The following is a 24,188-nucleotide window of genomic DNA, read 5'->3' as shown; positions in this document are numbered from 1 at the left end:
TAGCTCAGCATACACTGAGATGGACCCCTTGCTACACTGTTCTTTTTTGTATAATTTATATTGTTTTGTGTTGGATTTATCCATGTATGTGTGACTAAATAATATTTTTTAATAGAAACAGCATCTGCAAGAGGAGCAGAAAACTAAAAAAAACATTACATGGTGGTATAATAAAACAACTGCCTCATTCATTATTATTATTATATTTTGATGTAAACACTTAACTAATACATTCAATAGGTATATCAATATCTTATGATTTTTATAAAATTGTATTGCGCAATGAAACGATTTAGTAAAGCAATATTAAATAGAACATTGACTATTGACTCACTACATTGCCTCTGATTCAAGCATGATACAAGCACACAGTTTGAAATACCAGCATATACAAATAATTATGTGACTGTTAAGTACGATTGCATAGCCTAGTTATTAAATGTTTAACTAATTTATAACACTCAATATACAAAGCATTAAATAATATCAGATTCGGAAAAACATTACAATAATCACAGCAATGAGTGTAAAAATATAGGAATCGATAAACAAACTGTAAGCACAGGTAAGTATATAATATCAAAAGGCTAATAAAAACTGTAATAGTTTAAATGTGCTCAGCTTGTGAGATTATTATGATTGAACTACACTGAATGCATTAAATACTTTATTGGGACTTCATTACAGTCTATTTGATTATATCAACTGCATATAAATGGTCAATGCCATTTATGCCATTATACTGCAAACATTATAGCAGTCGCAGAGAACTTATATTGTGTTATTATTTTAAATGGTATAATTTCACTAACTGTACGATTAATATCAGTACGCAACAATATTAATATCAACGTTGAACGTATTGAGTTATCGATTATTCCAGAACTACGTTTCTGATATAGTAAAACCTGGTTTAACGTTGGAGTTTTTAGCCTTCGTGACCAATGGCATGGCGGGCTCTATGGTCGCCACGTTATTTGTACTGTCTGTAGAAGTGCTTGGCCGGAGCAGGTCATCTGTTACTAAAGTCATTTTAAATCGACTGCCCGAAACAGTAGCTTGGGAACTAACATTACTTTTTTGTGCACTACTGTCACTGTACCTTCTACTACCATTATTCAGAATTTCATTCTTTTTAATTTTACTTTTGCCATCTTTGCTTTGCAAATTAAGCGAATCAATATTGGACATGTAAGGCGTATTTTCCTTGGTACACTTTTGTTTAGAATCATTATCTAAGTTATAATTTTTGCTACTTGATGGCATGTCTTTGTAGAAGCATTCCTTAGTCTGTTGTAGACTTAGGCCGAAGAACTCTTTGCTAGTGGACGGCTGACAGTTGTCGAGTCTGAGGGCGCTGACCGCGGTATAGGTTTGTGGACTCAGGTCGTTCTTGATCATCTTGACGGGAGAGCCGCACGGGTCTACTGAAAGGGTCTCTTCATCATCTTCACCTTCTGCACTCTGCGTAAGAAATCACAACAAAAAATAAGCATATGGATAGGCCTCTTGCCCTGTACGAGGATATCATTCAGTTTTGGGTCATCCTGTATATCCTACCAAAGTTTGGCAGCCTTCAATCAGTTTGGATTACCCTGCTTGTATCCTACCAATTTCACAGCCTTCTTGAGTTAAAAAAATCTGCATTTACAAATTTATAAATCTATTCTATTCTACGTACCAGTAGATCATGGTCTGTGATGGAGCCGGCGGTAGCCTCATTGCTGTTGAAGTCCAGCTCCGAGGCTATCGACACCGGCGTCACATCCCCGCTAATAGATGAACCTGGAACATTATGCCAGAAAGTATCGTTATTATCGCTCGAAATAATTTATTTATCAGACTTATTTGTTATACAGACATAGAGAACGACCGTACATTAATATTACCAGAATAAAAGTATCTAAGATTTTCTTTACCGCAGATTTGTACCATACATAGGTTATGTATTGTCCGAACGTTATAGAAAAAGCTTTAGTTCATTCTCTATGTCTGCGTTATGAGCTGGAAATCGAATACGTTTGTCATCACGCTTGTTACACAATATTCCTGTTTCTGCTTCTGTATGCGACTACGATGAACTATTTTGAAGCTCGTTCTCTTTAGTAGCTCTATGGGAAACCTACATCTTCAGTTATTTGTTACCAAAGACTTATAGGTACTTATTATAATTTTGGTCTATCAGAGTTATATAAAGCCTCACATTCCTCTTGAAGCAATGTTAATTCTTGCGTGTTGCAATTATTATGCCTTAGTATAATTAATACTATATTCTGCATAAAAAATAACAGCAGAATATTTTATAGCTTAGTAAATAATTTATTAGTTATCATGCAAAATAAACTTTTATTGTTAGTCAAAGTTTTCTTGCGTTTAATTGTTTCTAAGCTATTAAATCATTCTCAAGAAAAGACCTACGTTTTGAAGTATTAGCAGAGTGCACCGCATGCATCTTAACATGCAACAATGAGTAAATTAACAAATGGTATAATATAATAGTCGTTCTTAATTATAGGAATGGAGTAATATTGTAACAAGCGACGATATTGTGCAACGTTTAAATATGTATATTTGTGTGTAAATATATGCACCAGCTCTGCAATTGTTCTGTACAATTAATCTGACAGCTAAGCGCGCTCGGTAGGCGTTACACGTTGTGAGACGGCAGCTAGTGGAGTGAGGACAACGTGTAAGACCGTGGCGCGGCGCGGGAGGAGCGTGAGGTACCTGCGAGGTTGGAGTGCGGCATGAATGGGTGCAGGCTCGAGTCCAACGCGCACAACGTCGCCGCCTCGCCCTCCCACTGGGGGAGCTTGCTCGGCACATTTTTACTCCAATTGCTACTGGAATCCATAATGTTTAGTTACCAGCCTCTGTCCGGCTGCGCCTCGCTCCCAACAATCCCGAAATAAATGATACAAGCCCCGAAATACTATGAATGAATATCTGTGAATATTTGCCGCCACACGTGAAAACAAGATGGTTCCGAATAGACTCCGCGAGTGGACCGAACGTTGTGCACATTCGGTCCACTCGCAGACTGAATGCTAAAAGGATAAGTAAAGGTTCAGTTCAGAAGTCTCACCCGCAGATGAGATGCGACGATAGTCCATTAGATGACGTAATTCAACAAGTAACATAAAACAGAACAGTAAAACTAACATCAAGCAACATTAGCAGATATGATAAGTGTTTATAATACAGATCTAGTCAAGTGATAGCGTTGTAATCGACAGAAATCGAAGGCATCTTTCAGAACACGTCAAAAAATAAAACCAAACAAATGTACAAGAAGAGTGGCACTGACTCTAATGTTCGGAAAACACATTCAAGCTGGTTAACATTTCACTAAGTGTGGGTGAGTAGCGGGTCTCTGTATACCTTTCGGTCGACGTGGTCTTATGTTCCGAGTTGGAGGCGTAATTGGAGTTGGGCGAGGAGGGCCCGGCAGAGGACAGGCCGCTGGGCAGCTCGCCGGATGACGACATTAGGGACGATGGACCGCTCCACCCCACACCTGCACATAGTGCGGTCAGTGCGGGACCGCAAACAGTTAGCCTACTTGCACACGCGACGTATAGTAGTAGGTACGCATGTAAGATTATTGGTGTAGGTATGTTACGGGCGGTCTACGATACATGCTGCATTCTACGGGCCGGCGTGGCTCGGTTCTAAAGAACAACATGACTAGCGGAGATGTCATAACGGAAAATCCCATGTAAGTAGCGGTCACCGTATGAATTTCAAGTACCTAGAAGAAGGCGCCTGACCTGCATTATGGCAACTCCGCTGGCAAGGCTTAGTACTCACTGTTGGTGGGCGAGGCGGGCTTGTGCGGCGCGGGCGGCGTGCCCAGCAGCACGGGCGCCGCCGTCACGCGCTCCAGGAACGCGTCCAGCTGCCGCAGCGACAGCGCGTTGTGTAGCGTCTCCAAAGGACGGATGGCCGGCACCCCGCCGAAACCTTCCACTGCGGCTGCCACAAATACAATATGAGAGGAACTCGAAGTGGGTTTTACTCACGCCCAAAGGAGGGGATGAACAGCATTTTATATTATGGTTACAAGACTGAAGAACACAACAATCACAGTGGCGATTATCTATATAACTAAATTGACTGGTTCCTGACCATTATGGCTCTGAACACACATCAGAAAAGTTGTCAGTTGCCACCTGTATCGCGGAAGGTAAATGTGTCGTGAAATGGGTTAAAATTTTGAAAATCTAGATCTGTTAACTTTGTTACTGTATTATAGTATTGCAATTACGGCGGGCGGTCGCGGTTGAGAACCGGCCGCGTGCAGTAAGTCTCACCGTTGCTGGAGGCGGCGGAGGGGATCATGACGCGCAGGTTGGGCGCGGAGCTGGAGCCCGAGATGACGGCGGTGCTGAAGAGGCCGGCGGCGGACAGCTTGCCGCGCGCGCCCAGCCCCAGCATCTTGAGGTAGCTCATCTGGCCGGCGATGCTGTGCCGCTGGCGCCGCCCTGCGTCGCGCGAGGAGCTACACTGCGCCGCCAGCCCCGGCCACGACGCCGTCCGCGACCCGAACGTCAGCGCGGACAGCGGCACCTCGTTAGTGGCCGACTCCACGCCCTCCATGTTAATGACGGGGGTTACGGGCTCGGATGGCGGCGCGGTTAGTGTGGGGCGAGTGGCTGTCCGGGTGCGGCCGGCACAGTACACGGACGGGGGGTTATATGGGATGCGAGCGAGTTAGTAGATAGGGCGGTGATAGAGAGAAAAATAAATTAGTGATTAATAAAGATAGAATAAATAAATAAATAGATAGTTGTCAAAGCGTGCTCGTAGTAGCGGTATGATTGCGGTACGGAGCCGCGTCTGACACGACACTACACAAATGGGAGCCCAACAACCAGAGCGCAGTAGTTTGACGATCGTCGCGGGCGGCGCACGCAGCGTCCGCGCCCGCGCGTTCCGTCGCGCTCACACGCGTGTCACCGAGGCAGGACGCGCGGACCGGCCGCTAACGTGCGCACATCATATACATCACTATCATATAACAACATGGAACATCGTTAAGTAGTATTAGTGAGGACAAGTCCACGCGCATGCAGATGCCCAACAATAGTCAAACGTGCGCGACGCGAACACAGCGGCAGCGCGAGCACACACAAGATCGCCGGCCAGAGAGAGCTGCCGGCGCCGCGCTACAACTCAGGAAACATTACACACGGGACACGCAGTGCCCAACACATTGCTATACACCACAATAATCACTCATTATACATTAATCAATCAACAATTTCATCAAAAATTATTTAATTTTAGAATTTCATTTGACTTTCTGTTATCGATAGCTGGCCATGCGAGCATGCTTGCTTACCTGAGAAGATCTGTCACCAACATTGTTTGCAGTTTAAACGATCACTTTGGACGACGACACATTCGATAGCTATCACAAGACGTCATCTAACCCTATACCACTGACATAGGACGCGCACATCACGTAACAACTTGAGGAGCTGGGGCAAACCATCAGATTTTATAACTATTGCCAATATAAGCTGAACTGAAATGGTATTTAATGAATTTGAAATAAGACTCAATTTGTACCGAGTTATGTAGGTATCAAGAAGACAGCCTAGGATTCGAAGTTAACAAAAAGTAGGCAATATCAACTGCTGAAAAATCATTCTAATCAATTTTTTGTTATCCTTTATTGAACATAGGCCTCTCTAATGGATGACATTATTAAAACCTCTCTAGTCTTATTATTTTTATGGGAAATCATCAAATGACCCCGTCCGCGCTGTGGGTTAGCAGCGTGAAGAAGTATCAGACTCTCACTGACTCCATCTCATCATGTTCCTTCCTAAGTCATTCATGTACTAAGGCTGCGATAACTCTTCCGAGCAATCCCGCAGCCCCGGCAGGACACTTCAAGGCTCTTTGATTACAATTGCCAACCCGAACACCATTACAGAAGTCCCTACATCCTCCTCTGATACCATCAAAACCAGGTACAAAATAAAGGTCTTTAGATAAACCAATGTGTGGTATGTCCCCATTTCCTATAATACCTGAGTGCACGAGTTGCAGGCTCTGGTATCGCGCGCCCACCGCGGTCGACAGCGCAGCGTCCGCCTCTGACACATCATGGCACACAAATTGAACTCTAATGTTCAAAAAAATTTTGTTTTTGGGTTTGATAAGAGTTTTGAATCATTTTTTTTTAATGGGATATGGCCATTACTTGGTAAATAGATTATATAGTAATTTTGGTTTTCATTCTTGATATTTTATTTTCATTTCGGTTTAATTTGTAATTTGCTAGCTAACTTAAAGAAACTAATTATTTTTTTAACTCTTTTAGAAATTTCCCTCATGTAACTTATTTTATCAATATTTAAATAAGAGTTATATTGAAATAATTATTGAAGATCCCATTTGTAATTATTGTGACATTATCATGTCACGTTTCTAATCTAGTTTTATCAGATTTCTATTTTAATTCGAGTTATGTAGTTTTGTGCTTGCTAATACAAAGCAGAAATAAATATAATAGTTTAGGCGTAATATTTGACTGCAATGCGCAAAGTAAACTCAAAGTTTGACGCAGAACTACAGATTTGAAAAGAAATAATTCTATAAAAAAGTGAGTCTAAACAGACTATATTCTACATAGCTGTGAAACTATATAAATACTCCGTATATTCCTTCACACTGTAGACTTCTCTGTATTAATTCTCTAATATAATATGATTTATACTTTACACCATTATGAATATAGTTAAGTCTCGCTGTCAAATATTAACAGAACGTTGTTCAGTTAAAAAAATATACGCTTTATTAACCGATTTCAAAAAGATTTAAGTTTGTGTGATTAACTCACGTTTGGTGGAACCCATTTTGATGCGGTTTTCAGCATATTTATTTGTCAGACTTAGAGGAAGATTTTAGGTCTATTATTTAGTGAAGTCGGTTTAATTTTATGATTATTTTTTTTTGTTCTAATAACACCGATCCGATAACCATCTTAGTTCAAGAGTCAGGTTTCTTTGTAAATCCTGATCCATAGGTTACAAAGATATCTACAATGGGATGTTCATAATCCTATTGAGGTCACAATATGTACAGCTGTCAAGTGTAATGGAACCAATAGCAAGAGTTTTTGCGAGATAAATAAATAATGTAAATGGGGTTTGATAGTTTGAAGTGTTAAAATGAGACTTGGTTTGAAATCAGTTTCTTTTTTTGTTTCTTTTTAGACTAAAATTTTAGTCTCATTCTCATTATCAGCCCTTTTTATGACCCACTTCAGGGCACAGGCCTCTTCTCATCAATTAAAAAATTTTGAATATTAAGAAACCATGCCCGATATTCCAATTACAATAAGCTTGTCACAGTTCTCAGAAAAAAAAACCCGAATTGAGATCCTCTTCTTTTTAAGGATGTAGGCTGAAAAACAATATTAACTTACTTCTCAACATAAAAATGTTTTTTTTTTTAATTATCTCGCAAAAACCCTTCCAGGTCCACAAACAAAATCACTCTTATCAAAACAGTAATTAGTGTGTATTAGTGAGGCATGTGTACCGCGGCTGCTCGCATACTTACCGTTGTCGTGGCTCTGCTTGTGTTGGTCGTAGGAACGAGCGCGTGGCGGCGCTTCTTCTACGTCTTTCGGCTCTTTTTCGTCGCCCTAAAAACGATTTAATTGTTGATTAAATAAAAAGAAATATTTTATTAATTTTTGTTTTGCAAAATCACCACAAAATGGATCAATGATGATGGAAGGCGACCAAGAAGAAGACCACGGAAACGCTGGAGAGATATCTAGATCTAGACAGCTTTCATAAGGACTGGCCACAAATAGCGACCGATAGGGAAAGATGGAAAGCTATGGGGGAGGCCTTTGCCCAGCAGTGGGACAACATAGGCAAAAAAAATGATTTTTTTGGAGATAGGAATTTGACGGTACTTGTGTGAGGTTAACGTCAAATTTCTATATCTAGTCACCAACAGTATGATCTCTCTAATGGTAATTAAAATCATTAGGTACACATATTTTTGTTTCGATAACTAGACTGATATAGTCACCTAAAACCAAATTCTCACAGAAACATTAACATAACACAAGCTAAGTGCACCCTACCTGACTGCATGGATGCGCGGGCGCGTCGGCGTGGCTGCGCGCGCGCAGCTCGGCGTTGAGGCGCGCGGCGAGTGTGGACGCCTCGTGCCCGCTCACCGTGTAGTGTAAGTTGCTGTACGCGTCGCTGCAAGAACAATATAACATTTGTTTTATAACAACATTGTTTTGAAGAGAAATAAACCTATGGTTAAGGGAATATAATTTTTAAACAAATGTGTGTACTAAAGTTCATCACGGCTTGTCTTGCGGCGCGGTAAGTGATGAGTGTCGAAAACAAATGGTCTTCATTGCATGTCGTTATATCAACTGAATACCGAACACACTGATATTTTGTAACACCTTAACACCTTATGAACCAACTGTATTCATGTGCAAACAAGTACTTTAGACTTTGATTATGAAATGTGCCTACTATATTTCATTGTAGAACATTTATTTTCGCCGCTCACAACTGCAATTCGCACCGTGCATGGCTATGGCCGAACCGTTAGGATAAACCACTTACAAAAATACTTACCAAATAGGTATAGGATCTGATGGCCTTATTTTAGATTTCGAAAGTTTCTTCGGCGAGAAGGTATTATCCAGTTCATCGGCATCCTGTTGTATAAATTAATACATCATTAAGCAAGCCATACACATTGTTAATCCAAGTTTATAGGTGGTTTTTAGGGTTCCGTAGCCAAAATGGCAAAAACGGAACCCTTATAGTTTCGTCATGTCCGTCTGTCCGTCTGTCCGTCTGTCCGTCTGTCCGTCTGTCACAGCCGATTTACTCGGAAACTATAAGTACTACAGTGATGAAATTTGATGGGAATATGTGTTGTATGAACCGCTACAAAAATATGACACTAAATAGTAAAAAAAAGAATTGGGGGTGGGGCCCCCCATACATGTAACTGAGGGATGAAATTTTTTTTTTCGATGTACATACCCGTGTGGGGTATCAATGGAAAGGTCTTTTAAAATGATATAAAGTTTTCTAAAAAACATTTTTCTTAAAGTGAACGGTTTTTGAGATATCAGCTCTCAAAGTCGTAAAAAGTATGTCCCCCCCCCTCTATTTTTATAACTACGGGGTATAAAATTCTAAAAAAAATAGAGGTTATGCATGCTAATTAACTCTTTCAACGATTTTTGGTTTGATCAAAGTATCTCTTATAGTTTTTGAGATAGGTTGATTTAACTGTAATTTACGGAACCCTTCGTGCACGAGTCCGACTCGCACTTGGCCGGATTTTTGGAGTAGGTGTTTGGAGTAACTTACCGGCTGCAGAGTTTCTTGGCTGGCCATATTGTCGTCTTCGCCTTCCTCTTCTATACATTTCACCTCGTCTGACGAACTCTGCTGTAAAAAGTATTTGTATAATTAGGTCCACAATAACTGTTTACTTTGAATACTGAACGTGAAAATGACGTTTATATTGTTAGCGAATTTTAGCCGGCTTCAATTCTTCAGGCAATCTTACAAACCGAACGAGAACGAGGTGTCTTGCGATTGATTAAAATGTGTTATAGATACAGTACAACCAACAAACCATGACTTATTTGTAACTTGAAGACTTGTTTTTCGCTGCGCGGGACTGTATAAGTTATAAGAAAAAATATGCACCTTAATATTTTTTATGAGAAAGAAACTTAACTTTTGAAAGAACATGATTAACTTGAACAAAAGTCCTCATATTCGTTTTCTTATTTACCCTGAAAAACTACTGATGATCGAAGTTGAATCAACAATAGCACTATTATACATAGGTATACATACGGAGTTGTTAGTAGTGGAGTGGTTGCGACTGTGCGGGCGGAAGCCGGGGCCGGGCGGCAAGTTCTTCTGCACGCAGCAGTTCACGCCCGGGCTGAAGTGCAGCTCCACGTGGAATCTGAAGCAAAATGTATTATGTAGGCTATTTTTAAAATGATTATGATAGTAAGTAAATAACGGAGTACATGAAAAGAGGTAGTACATTGGGGTAAGGAGGTTTATTACGGAAGCATATAAGGCGATATACTTCCCTAATAAAAAGTATATAATATAACCGCGATTAAATCCATAAAAGTAGTTTTGTTTAAAATTAGATAAGGCATTTCATACATACGGCTGTACATATGGGATAACATAGGGGCAGTACATCATCATCCTCTGAGCCTTTTTCCAGTCTAACCGGGTCATAGGGGCAGTACATAAGGGCGCATATAGGGGGGAACACAAATGAGTGCATAGAAAGAAGTAACAAGGTTGATATTACAACTTAGGTTTGGGGGCATGCCCACAGTGCACATTATGTCTTATTTTACCGTTTGGCTACGGAACCCTAAAAACCAAAGACTTTCTCTTGAAGATAATATGTATTTCTTACCTTTCTTCTGAGTAAGGATCTTTAGTTGGGTCTTCATATAGCATAACGACGATCTGTGACATGTAGTTGAGTTCGGAAACTGTAGACACGTACTCCATTGCACGACGCCATTGTTCATCTTTTAATACCTGGGACAATTAAAACAGTACTCTTCTATGAATATAACCCTTTTTGCGCTATGTCATGATATTTTTTTTAAACTATATTTTTAAGCCATGTATGGCTTAAAAATATAGTTTAAAAAAAAACTTTCGCAGTGTATTAATCAGGGAATTTAAATCTGTTTTTTTTTTTGAGAATGCCATGTTATATTTTTATTGATACTTTTAGATATATGGTGTGATTTATTGATATTCCAATTAAGTATTTGGGACATCTAACCGCATTTTTCTACTCAAGTTTTATTAAGAAAATATCAATCCCACCCAAAACAAAAATGTGAAAGACTGCCAAGTTCGATAATATGGGAATGCTTCGCCTATAAAAGAAGTGAGATCTGAATAAGTACCAAGTTCCATACACATACCTCAATTAAAAATAGTTACTTTTTAATGATGTTACTTGGCAAGTTTTCATACACCTTGTTATAAATCTACTAAACGCAATGAATCAAGTATTTAATTTTCTATTAAAACTTGCCTTGTATAAATTTACACTGAGTATTTTACACCTTCATTATTTTGAAACCGACTCACACTTGGCCATTTTCAGATTTTTCCCTTTACCTTGACATAAAGACCTACCTCCATGCCAAATTTCAAGTCAATACGACCATTGGAAGTGGTCTAGGTTTTTGATGAGTGAGTCAGTCAGTGAGTGTATAGTAAAAATAGCGATTTTCTGACGTCAATATCTCAAGACCTACAATAGGTACATTAATGAAATTTTGTATTTTAGATAAGTGAGGGGGTCTCAACAGATACTAGAAATTTGATATGCGTAAATAAAATAGATTTTGAGTTACAGGGGGGTCGAATTTGGCCCGAAATGGTTCGTGTAATATAATCCACGGCCGGTGTGTCGCTTTTTTTGCTCGAACTTGGCGGACACACTGCCGTGTGTCTAGATAGATCCAAATCCACAAATCCTTAAGGCCTATTTTCTTTATTTTAATCTCCTAGTATTGACATCACAAATTAACAAAAAAACTATTATAATGAACTGAAAATACAGTTTAAAATACAGTACAAAATCTATTACAATTAAATGGCACTCACATCCAAAAGCCCCCCGAACCTCAGCACGGTCAGCAAGGAATGCACGTGGCTCTCGCTGGTGAAGTACAGCCGGGTCCTCACGTGGCGGCCCGGCGACGACACGCCGTGGCTGTACCTGCACCAGCACACACAACTGCCGTCACACCATGTCAGCGGGGACTCAATGCACACACTCGTATAAAAAAATAGGTAATACAGTTTAGAGACACCTGAAAAATTAAGTATGAATATTAATTAGAAGATATTTTTTACTTATAACCGGACCCTAGGAACAAGAAACGATTAGTTATTATTTTTATGATAAAAAGGTACTATCCGTAATCCTCGTATATAAAAGCCGAACTACAACAATACATAAATAGGATTTGTATAAGTATTGCCTTTTACAACGTAATTAAGCAGACAGCTGCTTGTCAGCGAACGGACCCCTCGTGCCTTCAGAGTAATCGATACTTGAGGTAAATTATATCTAAAGAGAGATAATAAAGAGAGTTTTTAAATAAGATAATACGGATAAATGCATACATACATAAAACAAAATACTTGTCTCCATTTTAATATAGGGTCAAAAACCGTCTACTTACACTCCGTACGTCTCTTACGTCTAAACTACTTACAATCCATTAACCGAATATGTAAGAAAACCATATTAAAAGTACCTAGTAAAAAGTGATAAATTGTCATACCTGGGGTTCAATCTATTGACAGTCTCCTCTCCGGACTCTTCGATGTTCCTCTGTAGATCAGCTCTGATCTTCTTGAGGAGGGGCGTACAAATTCCTTGCCCTATTGTCAGTTTCTCCTGCATCGTTAGTCCGTATTCCTAGTGAAAATAAATAAACATCCACTTTATTGTTGAAATAAACGCTAATTATAAGTGTCTTTTTTTCTGTTTGTAAAGACCCCGCAACTACTGACACAATTAGAAAAAAAATCATAGTTTAGAAGCTACACTATCCCCGGGTGATATAGGTATTCAATGTTTTACCCAGGTAAGAGAAGTAGCTTCCACGGGAAAAGACATGTATGGGATTTTCATCCATTGTAAGCTAGAACTAACATACCATAAGCACGTACCTACTGATTGCAAAAAAAAAACCAGAGAGACAAAAAACATCCTAAAAAATAAAACAAAAGACAATCTCACTAACCTGAGGTATCACAATATCAGCCAAGTACTTAGCATAGATATAAAGTTCTTCAGCAAGATCGAACTGCAACGTGTGCTGGTTATGCTGCAGATCATATTTGATGCAATCGTAAATATCCGGGATCTTGGATATGTCATACGTTTTGTTTTTCGTGCAGAAATCCTTCTCGATCTTACCCCAGCGGCGGCCCATTAGCTCCCACGTTTCGCCGTGGTAGAGTATTGTGTCTGGAACAATTTCATAACTTATAGTAGGTATACCTCTCCCCTAACTTTTTGTCGTCACAGAACATTGCGCTAGTGATTGCCCAGAAACCTATTTTAGGTATGAGCAGGCAGGCGGTACTAACATTTGGCCACATGCATGGACTTGAGCTTAGAGTTTAGTTGCAATATTGTTGTTGTTGAAATATTGTAATCCTTTTAGCGCAGGGGTACAGTCGGCCGAGAAAGTGGGCTACCTGTTCAGAGAAAAGTTTCTGTGACATATTTATCTAACTTCGAAAGTCCACCATTACCTTTAGTCTTGGGGTCGTCCTTCTTAGTGACGACAATTCTCACAAGCTGCTGTATAAGAGTATGCACGTGGGCGCAGCAGCGCACGGGGTTCTTGACGAAGTGCATGGCGGCGCTGATGCTGACGGACTCGCACGGGTTGATGCGCGACCGGTCCGCGTCCGTGAAGTCGCGGTCGACTTGCATGGCCTCGTGCAGACGAGCTTTGGCCCTGGAGACAAATGGGAGGAGTCAATTTTGGAATATGATATGGTAAGAAAGCTTTGTGCTACGGTTTTACGAAATAGAAGACCACAAGGGCTTATAATCGGGCTGCGGGATTGCTAGAAAAAGTTACCGAGGCCCTGGTACATAAAAAGCTTAAGAATAAAGAGGGGTTTTAGTCAGTAAGAGCTGACTGTTACTGACCAAAACCCATCTTTTGTCACAAGCGGGACACATTGATTGTCACAACAATCCCTCACGCTGCGCCCACAGCGGGAAGGGTCATTTGATGATTTCCCATAAAAACAATGGAAAATGAATATACCGGGGAGATAAAAGGTGAGGAAAAGCCCATCCTTGGTAAACATATGTCCTCACCCAGTGCTTGACCTAGAAAAAGTAACTTAGATGAAACTTTATTTGAATCGAATCAAAAGCGCTTAATGCGCGACCGACAGACGTTACAATACTGATTAACTCCAAAGCGAGCAGTCCTTTAGAAAAGTCCTTTTTCCAACACAAATATAAATATTACTCACATATTCTGAACTTTAGACGAATCACAGTCATTATCCAACAGCCCATTGGTATTAGCAGATTTGACCATCTGCACTAATATAGGCGTCAATTCTCCCTCCAACGCCAGCAGGCCTTTAGCGAAGGCGGCTGCAGTCATTTGTACGCGCCCCTCGTCTGACGCGTAGATCTTGAGGTCGTGGCGGAAGGTGGAGTGGAGACGGAGGAGGCCTAGTCCTTGGGTGCCACTTTCACCTTTAAATTGCAATGAGTTTGAGTAAAATATGAAAGAGTGTAAACATTCAATCTCCTTTGTTCTGTCTAATTTCTTTTGTTTCTCTTGTTTTGAGATGGTTGTTTTTATTTTTCGCATACTTTTGTCTTTCATATATCAAGTTCTCGTAAATAAATGTATTCTCTTTGTTTCTGAATGAAGTAATTAACGAATGACGAATAAAAATTCGACATATTCGAAGACTTGCTTGACCTTCACATTTAAATATTTTTTGTGGTCAACTATGAGTAAATCATTTTGAAAATGTTATATCTATTGTATGGCACATAATAAGAGGTATATAAAGCGAAAGGTTTTAGGGGGCGCTGTCGGATTATTTTTAACGTGAACAGCTAATATAATTAGCCTGGGTTTAATTAATGACTTTAGACTATAAACACTAAAAAACAATACATACCAGGTATATGCCTTCCCTGACCACCAGGGTACATGCATCTGAACATCCTCCCCAACTCTTCAGCTTGTATCCTCCCCGCTGGAGTCAGCTCTCCCCCCCATTTCAGTATTAGCACTAAGGATGGCTCCCCACCACCACTTACTGTAATTTGAGGATAACTTAGCATATTATTGTAAGGACTTTTTATTTTGTTGTACCCGCCTGCCTTTAAGGTGTCGTCCTAATTGACAGTGATCGCACGATGACACGATGCGGTCTCGTCGTGCGATGAGTTCAAACATACAGATTTCATCAGAGTGTCCTATTTGAACCTCGGAACCTCGCAAGTGAGATCGTGAGATGAAAAACGCATCGCGCCATCGCGCAATCGCTGCCAATTAGGACGACGCCTAACTTTGAAAATGTATCAAGATTTTTCTAATTTGCATTGTTTTACCAAACAAACTTTTGTACCATATCCTTGTCGAATAAATGTCTTTATTTTTGAATATGTAACTATTGGAACTTGTTTAAAGTAGATCATTATTAAAATTGGCTTAAGTTTACAAGTTGGCTGCTTTATTTTCCTTCAAGATTCTCCCACAGTTCTTACCTTACATGACTGTGTTAAACAAAAAAATAATTAGCTTAAACCCAAAATATTATTTAACAAACTCTCAAAAAAACTATGCCAAGCGTCTTAAAATGGCTTGCAAATATTGACCTCAATGAACAGCATCGTTTAAAGCCATGCTAAGTAGCTCGCAATAGCCCGAGCAAACACGGTAAAGCCAACATGTTCAGCAAATATTGTTATCAACGCTAACACGCGTGTTAAAGATTATCTATTATCACAATTACATGTAATATTACATCACAAGCTATGTGAGAAATCGGTGATGTCATTATGTACAAATGGCATACAAGATCTTGAGGATATCATCTTGCCTAGCCTTCCCAACTATAATGCCAGTTTTACTGGATGCAGTTGAGTATTTTACTGGTACAGTCTTCAGTCTAATAAAGAGGAAAACATTTTTTTGTTTGTACCCACCCTAGGCTCCGAAAATACTGAACCGATTTGAAAAACTCTTTCACTGTTCCTGAGTAACATAGGCTATATTTTATCCCGATACGGGCAGTAGTTCCCAAGGAACGCGGGTGAAACCGCGGGAAACCGGCTAGTTTCTTATAAAACTTTCCCTAGCTATGTAAAGCATCCGTCCTATTTGAGGCAGCAATATACCAGTATTTAACATGATAATGACATATAAAATGGGTATGCAATTTACACTGTTTTACATGTGTAAATACTCATTATTGAATAAGCTCTAAAATCTACGTAAAACCTTTGATAACTACTGCTTTTAGCTTCTAAACTGTATTTTAGTGATTAACTATGCAAATGCTGAAAACTCGACAAATGGACGGCACTTCAATGAACAAACTTTGTACAGGCGGGTGTTATGTACTTAAGCACTAAATTAAAAATATTCTGTACTGTGCATTGTGATACATGTATTTTAATTTTTAAAAGTATTTAAATTTTGGTGAATTGGCTCACTGAGATTGATCAAGCGGTCAGGCTTGAGAACTTTCCATCATTGTTCTGGGATATAGCGTAATGCGTAATTTTCAAAAATAAATAGTCTTATAATAAACCATTATGATCAAAAACCTGTATCTGTAACCTGGGTGATATTTTGTACTAGATTTAATTATCAGCCGGTTTTATGCCAGTACTGATTCACTACGAAAATAATGTGCATCATCATCATCAAAAGTACATCCTTGATACATAGATGTGGCTCACTCGCATTCGTGAGACAAAAAGCAACTATATAACGACACTGTCCTCTCGCCCGTCGCGGTGTAAAATATTTAGCAAATTGATCCACGATTGTCCCCATAACTCTACCCTCTATAGTATCACAATGCACAGCACAGCTGGCAGTAAGCGTGCGGACCGTGTGGCGGCGGCGCGTTACCGTCGTCGGAGCTGGAGCCGCGCGGCCGGCCGCGGGGCTGGTACTTCATCTGCACCTTGCGGTTGATGCCCGAGAAGTGACCGTACCTGTCGGACAATAAATAATAATAATAACAGCGTCCTAGCACATTTTCGGCCACGACGGCTGTTCTCATATAAGTGCACAAGAATCCCGTACCCGGGGGAAATGTTTCACTGGTAAAAAAAATGGCGTCCAAGACCTGCATCAGTCACGGCGGCTGTTCTCATATAAGGAGATCGGCTGCGTAGGTCATACATATTATAGTGCATATCATTTGCGCAGACACAAGTGCACTCCCTATTCCTTCAATGTTATAGCAGGATAGGACGGACACAAAAAGATCAGGCAAAAGATTGACATTAAGGTGCTCTCCGATGCACAAATGAATCTATCACCCACTTCTAGATCTTGGGTTGCTGTGTGCAAATTTCTAAAATCCACAAAGCGATTTCGGCTCAACCTGGGAATCGAGCCCTAGCCCTCATTCACAGCAGTCGCACATGCGAATATTAAACTATATAAAAACTTAAATAACTTACATTTCCAGAACACTCTTGAGCTGTTCCAGCTTGCCCTGCTTCTCCTCAATCTCAGGGTCGGCGTGTCGCGTCTGTATGTCCGACAGCAACGCGCGGGCGATGTCCAATATTTCTTGCAGTTGTTTGGGCTTCTTTAGCTTCACGTGGCCGCGCTTGAAACCATCGTATTTCTCGAATATTTCAAAGAATCTGGAAAAAACGTAAAGAAGATTCTTGGTAAATAATAGCGAGTATGGCGATAATAACTTGGATATATGTAGGTACGACGAATAACTTGAGAGTACTAAAACGAGTAACAATAGTCATTGTCACAGCCGCTGGGGACATGTGTCCATACTTACCGCGCTAGGCATGCGTGTTGGTGAATTTTTTTTAGCTTTCCCGGTACTAATGTAACAATAGTTTGCTTTAAGAAAATGAGATCAGACAGTTTGCGACATTCTTTAACTAGCCTGGAATTATTTTAGGTATCGAAAGTGGACTCTTCCTTTAAATACCCAAAAAAGCAAACCCCAAATGTAACAAATCCTGATCCTCCAACCTACCTCTGATGCCTCACTTCAACCTTCATCTTCTGTTTAGGCGTTCGATCCCCATGTCTTATAACAGCGACTACACACCGCAATTCCATCATTTTCCCAAACGTCGTCGGCACTATGGGTGGGTCGTCCAACTGAAAGGGCACCGACCATGGAATGTGTAACGTCGGCGCCAACTCCCGTAAGATCATATTACCCAGAATCTTAGCGCAGTCATCGTAGTATTTGTTTGAGTTTTTCACGAAAGAAAACCCGTTGACGTCGCACACGAACGATTTGCCGTTTGCTCTGGAAATTTTAGATTTATTTACTAGGCTATAGAGTCTATAATTTTAGTGAGAATGAACATGTCAGGATAGTGGTGAAGGGTAGGCCTTTAGGAGGCTGCCTTTTGAAAATGTTGTCGATCGAAAAGTGCTGTTTTGCAACCAAGTTTCAATAAATGATTTTAAGTTTGTGTTTATAGTTGTGAAGAAATCATTACATTACAGAAACGTAGAATAATCATAATTATTTTAAAATCGAGTATCAAGATTATTTGTAAGTGTTCAATTCAACGTTACCCATATTATTCAGTTAGCAACCTGATTCTACTTCTCACGAATATTACTTAAACAAGTTAATTATTCAGAATTACGCTCCGACCAGCCGTGACATTGTTCCGAGGTTAATTGCTGAATTGACGACCTAAATAGCTTGATGACGTACGTTTGTATAACCTTCATGGTTACTGATATCGATCCTCTTTCGAGTATTAAACTATTCTGTTCACTGACACACCTTAAAGATATCGGTTTTGCGTAGATTCGTAGATTAGAAAATTACTTTGTAAGATGATAATACAAAATGTAACTTAGATAGATAAAGAATTTATGGTTAAAATAAATAGCTTTGTGGTTGGATGAATGTTCTGTAGTTGTAATTCTAAGTTTTCTTGACATTACGACTTTAATTTTATATTCATTGATGATATGATAACCGACTTGATTCCTTTTACATAGACATAAATTGCTACTGTAATATAAACTGACATACCTAAGCAAATCAAACCCGCACACAGTCTGTTTGAAGGCCAAACAAACTTTCCTAGATATAAGTTTCTCCTGGTTAGACAATATCACGGGGTATCTGATCTCCTTGCCTTCCGAGTCCCTCTCGACTTTTCCGTCTAGTGCGGGAGACTTGCGAGCCTCGGCGTGAGCGTAGTCCGGTCCAACTGTGTATACTTTTACGTCCGTACCTATAAAAATAAGTTAAATTACTTAAGAGTCTATACTCCATTTGAAGTAGGCACTTAACCAAGGATTACCAATCTTGATTTTGCAAAAATACTCATATTAAACAAGCTTAAAATAATGATTAACTGCCAGTTTCTTCATCAAAAGTTAAAGTAACGGTCAAATTAGTTTTTTTAAGGCTAAAGTGACAGCAAAACTAATAGAAAAAATGAATTTGACCGTTACTTTCACTTTAGACATTACTTTGACTTTTACTTTGGCTTTAACTTTGATGAAGAAACTGGCTGTTAATTGATTAAGTTTTAGTTAAGTTTAATTTGGTATTAAAATTGATTTTCAACCGCATTTTATTTTTTAAGTGATATTTTAAATAAAACATCATATCAAGATCGATTATCTTTAGTTAAGACCGTAGTAAAATGGCGTTTAGTACCTAACTACTAAACTTTTTTGTGACGACCGTTGATTCTGAAAACACGCGACGAGCACCCTTTAGGTGCAAACAAATATGGAATTTACTATGCACAAAATAAGACACAAAATTGTATACCTGATGTATCGTTTCTACATTTAAACAAATGGCTAGTAAGTAGCTAAGCCGTCTACTGTTTTCGTGTTCACTGTCAATGTAGATGGATGTAAACATTAAAGTTTATGGCGTATACAGCGCATGCGGAATATGCTCTGTAATTAACTAATTCCAGTAAAAGCCGGTAATACATCGTAGCTGTCCACGATGAACCAATCATATCACTCTCAATAATTGCCGAGTTCTTTTACTAGGTAAAACTGGAAATCGCTACTTTTGAAAACCATCTAGATTTCTAGGAACTTCCTGTATGATATTGTTTACAAATTCCACCTAAGCGATAAGTAGTGCTATTAACAAGCACTGCAAAATATTGTCTAGTTTAAATCATTATTTGAACTTACCATCAGTGGGCATAAAATCTTCATAAATAAACGACCCTGTTTTCCTCACCCTCGATTCTGGTGAATATATACTACTCCGACTTCCTATCTGTAAGTTTACATTATAACATTATTAAACCTGTAAGTGCAGTGTGAATATCAGATATCATTGAGAATGGGCATTATTCAAACTCTAAAACAGTTTGTTGTTGCTGAAATAAAATTGCAATGCCTTTAATATTTCAGCTACAGGATGTTCAAAATGTTGATTGCCATTGAATAGAATTTTAATTTAAAAAATCACACAAAATCCACAGTTTGATGAATAATTTAATACTATGCTAAAATGACGCTGACATATTTACATTCAATTCGTACCTTTCTAAAGAGTCTCTGGCTGCCTCCGCCGGCGGAGGTGGGGTAGTAGATATAAATGTTATGATCCTCTGCCGACACCGGCTTCTCCACGAAGGGCTTGTTGAACACCACGCCGTTCACTTCCACGTGGTCTTCTGATTCCACCAGCTCGTGATCTGGAATTACGAACCTCTTTGTTTTATTGTTCAAAGGAATGCGTAAATAGGAAGAGAAAGTAATACCTATAGAGGTCCGATGCCAGTTTGCCTAGCTAGCTCGGTCCACAGAAAATCTTCAAAAACATAGATTGTATATGAAAGGTAAAATGAGAATGAACTGGCTGACTTTGTACGAAGTCATAAAAAAATTACCAACACTAGAAACTTTCTGCGTAACAGCGCGCAGTTCGCGGAATTTCGAGGAGTCAAAACACTTAAAAACTTACGCTTCGGATCCGGTGAATCTCTATCTAATACTGCATATCTAGGTATCTCTATACCCTCACCCTCTAGTATCGCGTATACTTTTCTACGATCCTGTAAACAATATGCAAGTATCAAGTAACTACTCTTGACGTCAAATGAACATAAGAACCGGTACCTGCACTATACATACCTGAATATCATACTGCATGTGAAGATTATTTATAACATAGGGCTTCCGTAACTTCTCGTATTGAATGGCCTTGTCTAAGGGGAAGCCCTTCGAGTGAAACGAAATAAGACAGTCGCAGATGGGCCACTCTTCCACAGGTTTCTGCAAATATATGACAATATATTATATTAGATATCGCGTAGTTAGATGTCCCAGGGTACAATAACGGCGAATTCGAACAATACGTCTTGCGCTTTCCCCAACCAAATGCACGAATGCATGAACGGTGAAAGACTATGAATACACCATTACTGACTAATTCGCAAGTCGACACCGAGCACACAAACAAAGCTAGTGTATGTGAAGCCATTCAACGGAATCAGTACAAACAACGAATAAATGTTAGTATCGTGCGCGATATTATGGATACGTGTTACCATTGATTAATTAGACCAATGAAGAAGAATCTAACAGGTGTTAATTATGAAGATAAATTGATAAATGCGTGACAAATAGTAAAACAAAATATTTCTACTGCTCAACAGACTCAACTTTACTCTTCACGACAATACTTCTAATTACTGATTCGTCTAAATTTCAACATGTTTAACAATCTAATAAATTATGATTTTCATAGCTTAAGCATCAGTAGGCAAATTTTAAGCATTATAAAAATTTGCTGACGTCACAAAATAGGTTTGAAATCTTATACTCAGCCAATTTGGTGGTAAACCACCTGACTACAGAATATTTTGTTCCACTAGTTGTGTTAGACAATGTGGAGAACCTTAAGGATAACCTCCTCTGGGAAGACCAGCATCTTGATGTACTCGAACTCGTCGAGGCGCGTGAGGATCTCCTTCATGGGCTTCGACTGCGACTTCTTGGCCATGGCGCAGACGCCGACCACCACCTTCTTACCCCCGCCATCGCTGTGCGGGTCCAGCGACTCGCACAGATCCAACTCGCCCTATGTTATTTAGGAGCAAATCAAACTGTTAAATAGGTTCACTAGGATCTTTGAGGAATTTAAAACCCTTGAGTATGTAGTCATATTTTACTGGAAATGCTGCAGATTCTGATGTGAAACCTTTATGGAAATGTAAATAGAATAGGGGTCTAGTCTAATATCACTTAAATTATCACCAAACATGGTGTTCTAGAACATTCAATCTGTATGATAGACATGACAGTCAACTATGTACACAAGAATGAGAGAGAACTACTATTTCTTCCAGACCTCCAGGAAATAATAATAAATAAGGCTTGGTAATGTCTTCTAAGAAGCCTAGAACAAGAGAAAACTGTAAACACTGCAGTCAATGTGCACTTTGTTGGTACAAACGAGGATAACACAAGCATTTGAACTGCAGCGTTGAACTATTTATAATTTTATGTGCATTTAAGCTCAATAAATCAATATGATAAAGAATTTATTATTCTAATGCAGATGCAGTTATGTTTATGAAGGGTCAAAATAGCATGAATGACTCTACTATTGTGATTTTTAGTACATTTAGAAAATAAATAAGTGGCTGGTGAGACTGTTTTATTTTTTTTTAACATGCAGTTAATGGTCCAGAAACATTTTAAAAGCCAGTGTTATTGTGCTTTGACCACTGTATGAATGCCGATGAAAACCATAAATTAATTTAATTCATCACTAAAGTTCTAAATTGAGAAACTTTAAAAACTAATTTCTGAAAATTTTATGGGCAATAAGACCTTACCAGGAATTTCCCAACCCCTACATTGGCAAGGCAGTTTAGAATATGTTTATTTATCAGTATACAAGTATTACTGTCTTACTGCGGCTAATCCCCTATCGGAGATAAAGACAAAAATATAAACAAACCTGAAGTTAGTCTTACATGAAGCTTCCTCCATAAGTGGGGAGGAGCGACACTCACACATTCACTATCAGTTAGGAAAATTAGCATGTATATGTTAAAAGAAGCCATTCACAATGCATGTATAAATCATAAAGTCTTTGTCCTGTTACAAACAACATCATAAATTGAAATTTACACAAACATTAAATTCTACATTTAAATAAATTATTTGAATGATATGATGAATAAATCATGAGTGACAAAACAAAAGCCACCATCATCTTACATCAGGCAGACAGTCATCACAATAGCATATGTCATCATCATTCTGGCCCTTCTTGTCCTTCCTCCATCTTTTGAGGCGCCACCAATCCTTAAGCCACTGCCACTCCATCACCACTCACTATCTATGATACACTTGACTATCTATCACAGCATATGATAAGGCACACAGCCAACCTTGCCACCGATTGGTTCACACTACTTTACACTTGATAACTAAGATAAACTTGACATAAATTAACATACTACATTACCTCACTTGTCATTGTCAGCATGTAAAGCTATAAATATAATATTCTATTGTGTTTATATAATATAGGCTAATTAGGCGTAACAATCCTGCACTCAACATCCAAGAAATAATGTGCTCACTCCTGTTATCAGTGCTACATTAGTGAGGAAACCGACCAACATAATATTAGCAGACTCAATATTTAATCTGGAGACGTTTCGCTTTAGTGACCTTACAGTTATTTGTGTTTGGATTGATAACATATAGCTGTTATTTAGTTTACATAACAGTATCTTTGTATATAGGAAAAGGTCATTGTTCTGCTAGTATTGACGTAGTCATTTTGTATAACCTGACTACATCAATGTCTACGTAAAAATGTAAACTTACTGATGATCTTATCGGTACAAGATTTCCGTCATCTCCGACATAAAATTGGGGCTGAGTAGCTTGCCGCAACCCTTGATAGCCATGTTCGAGCTCAGTGTATGACATTACCTACATACACCTGCCTATTTCTGTTTTATAATTTGTCAATATCATTAAGCTGCGCCTAAACACCAGTAGCAAATCTTGGAAACAAAAATATAAAGTAAAACAAAAATATAAAAATATTTTCAAAAATATGCCCTGCACAGATCATACAGAATTCAAAAAAGTGACAGATGTCATTTCTTTTTTGGCATGTTTGTTGTGTAGTATCTGAAACGCAATTTACATGGAGCATCATGAAGTGACGAAACGGTGCGTCATAGATAGCCTAGAAGGAGAAGAATAATCTTTTTGCCACATTTTATTTTGAAACTGATTTTTGAGAATGAGAAAAAAACATGTTATCATTTGCGTTTCATATTGAGCGTTGCCTCCGTTCGCGTTGATAACCCACTACCCACAAGATCAAAGACTA

At 39.0% G+C, this 24,188-nt stretch overlaps 1 protein-coding gene across 8 annotated transcripts; it reads right to left on the bottom strand.

Moving 5' to 3' along the window:
- Positions 1–184: 184 nt before the first annotated feature.
- On the bottom strand, positions 185–23,955 carry LOC110372528 (inositol hexakisphosphate and diphosphoinositol-pentakisphosphate kinase 2). Of its 8 annotated transcripts, none has more exons than XM_064036184.1 (29): positions 23,672–23,955; positions 21,723–21,905; positions 20,957–21,097; positions 20,787–20,877; positions 20,363–20,517; positions 20,006–20,093; positions 18,870–19,074; positions 17,841–18,122; positions 17,296–17,484; positions 16,715–16,821; positions 14,769–14,909; positions 14,100–14,331; positions 13,359–13,567; positions 12,842–13,068; positions 12,377–12,513; positions 11,691–11,823; positions 10,474–10,601; positions 9,882–9,996; positions 9,384–9,464; positions 8,634–8,716; positions 8,117–8,240; positions 7,579–7,663; positions 6,042–6,107; positions 4,314–4,655; positions 3,811–3,975; positions 3,382–3,517; positions 2,728–2,843; positions 1,682–1,785; positions 185–1,464 (listed from the first exon to the last, which is right to left on the bottom strand). In XM_064036184.1, the coding sequence occupies exons 1-29, from the start codon at positions 23,774–23,776 to the stop codon at positions 886–888; spliced, it is 4,749 nt and encodes a 1,582-aa protein (XP_063892254.1). In that variant the 5' UTR covers positions 23,777–23,955; the 3' UTR covers positions 185–885. The 8 variants fall into 8 exon arrangements, with proteins under 8 accessions (XP_063892254.1, XP_063892259.1, XP_063892257.1 ...); XM_064036189.1 differs by lacking the exon at positions 23,672–23,955 and adding an exon at positions 23,304–23,633; XM_064036187.1 differs by lacking the exon at positions 23,672–23,955 and adding an exon at positions 23,054–23,282 and having other exon boundaries at positions 16,736–16,821.
- Positions 23,956–24,188: the final 233 nt, after the last annotated feature.

The sequence above is a fragment of the Helicoverpa armigera genome, chromosome 9 (genome assembly GCF_030705265.1).
Source record: "Helicoverpa armigera isolate CAAS_96S chromosome 9, ASM3070526v1, whole genome shotgun sequence".
Taxonomy (NCBI): domain Eukaryota; kingdom Metazoa; phylum Arthropoda; class Insecta; order Lepidoptera; family Noctuidae; genus Helicoverpa; species Helicoverpa armigera.
This window is presented reverse-complemented; position numbering and strand designations above follow the sequence as displayed.

Bases quoted from the DNA above. Each gene is read 5' to 3' on its own strand.
- LOC110372528 (XM_064036183.1), bottom strand. From the start codon at position 23,161: ATGGAGTGGCAGTGGCTTAAGGATTGGTGGCGCCTCAAAAGATGGAGG. The intron at 9,997-10,473 runs GTAAGAAATACA...ATTTTGCTTCAG, and splicing joins GATCCTTACTCAGAAGAAAG to ATTCCACGTGGAGCTGCACT. The intron at 1,465-1,681 runs GTACGTAGAATA...TTTCTTACGCAG, and splicing joins TCACAGACCATGATCTACTG to AGTGCAGAAGGTGAAGATGA.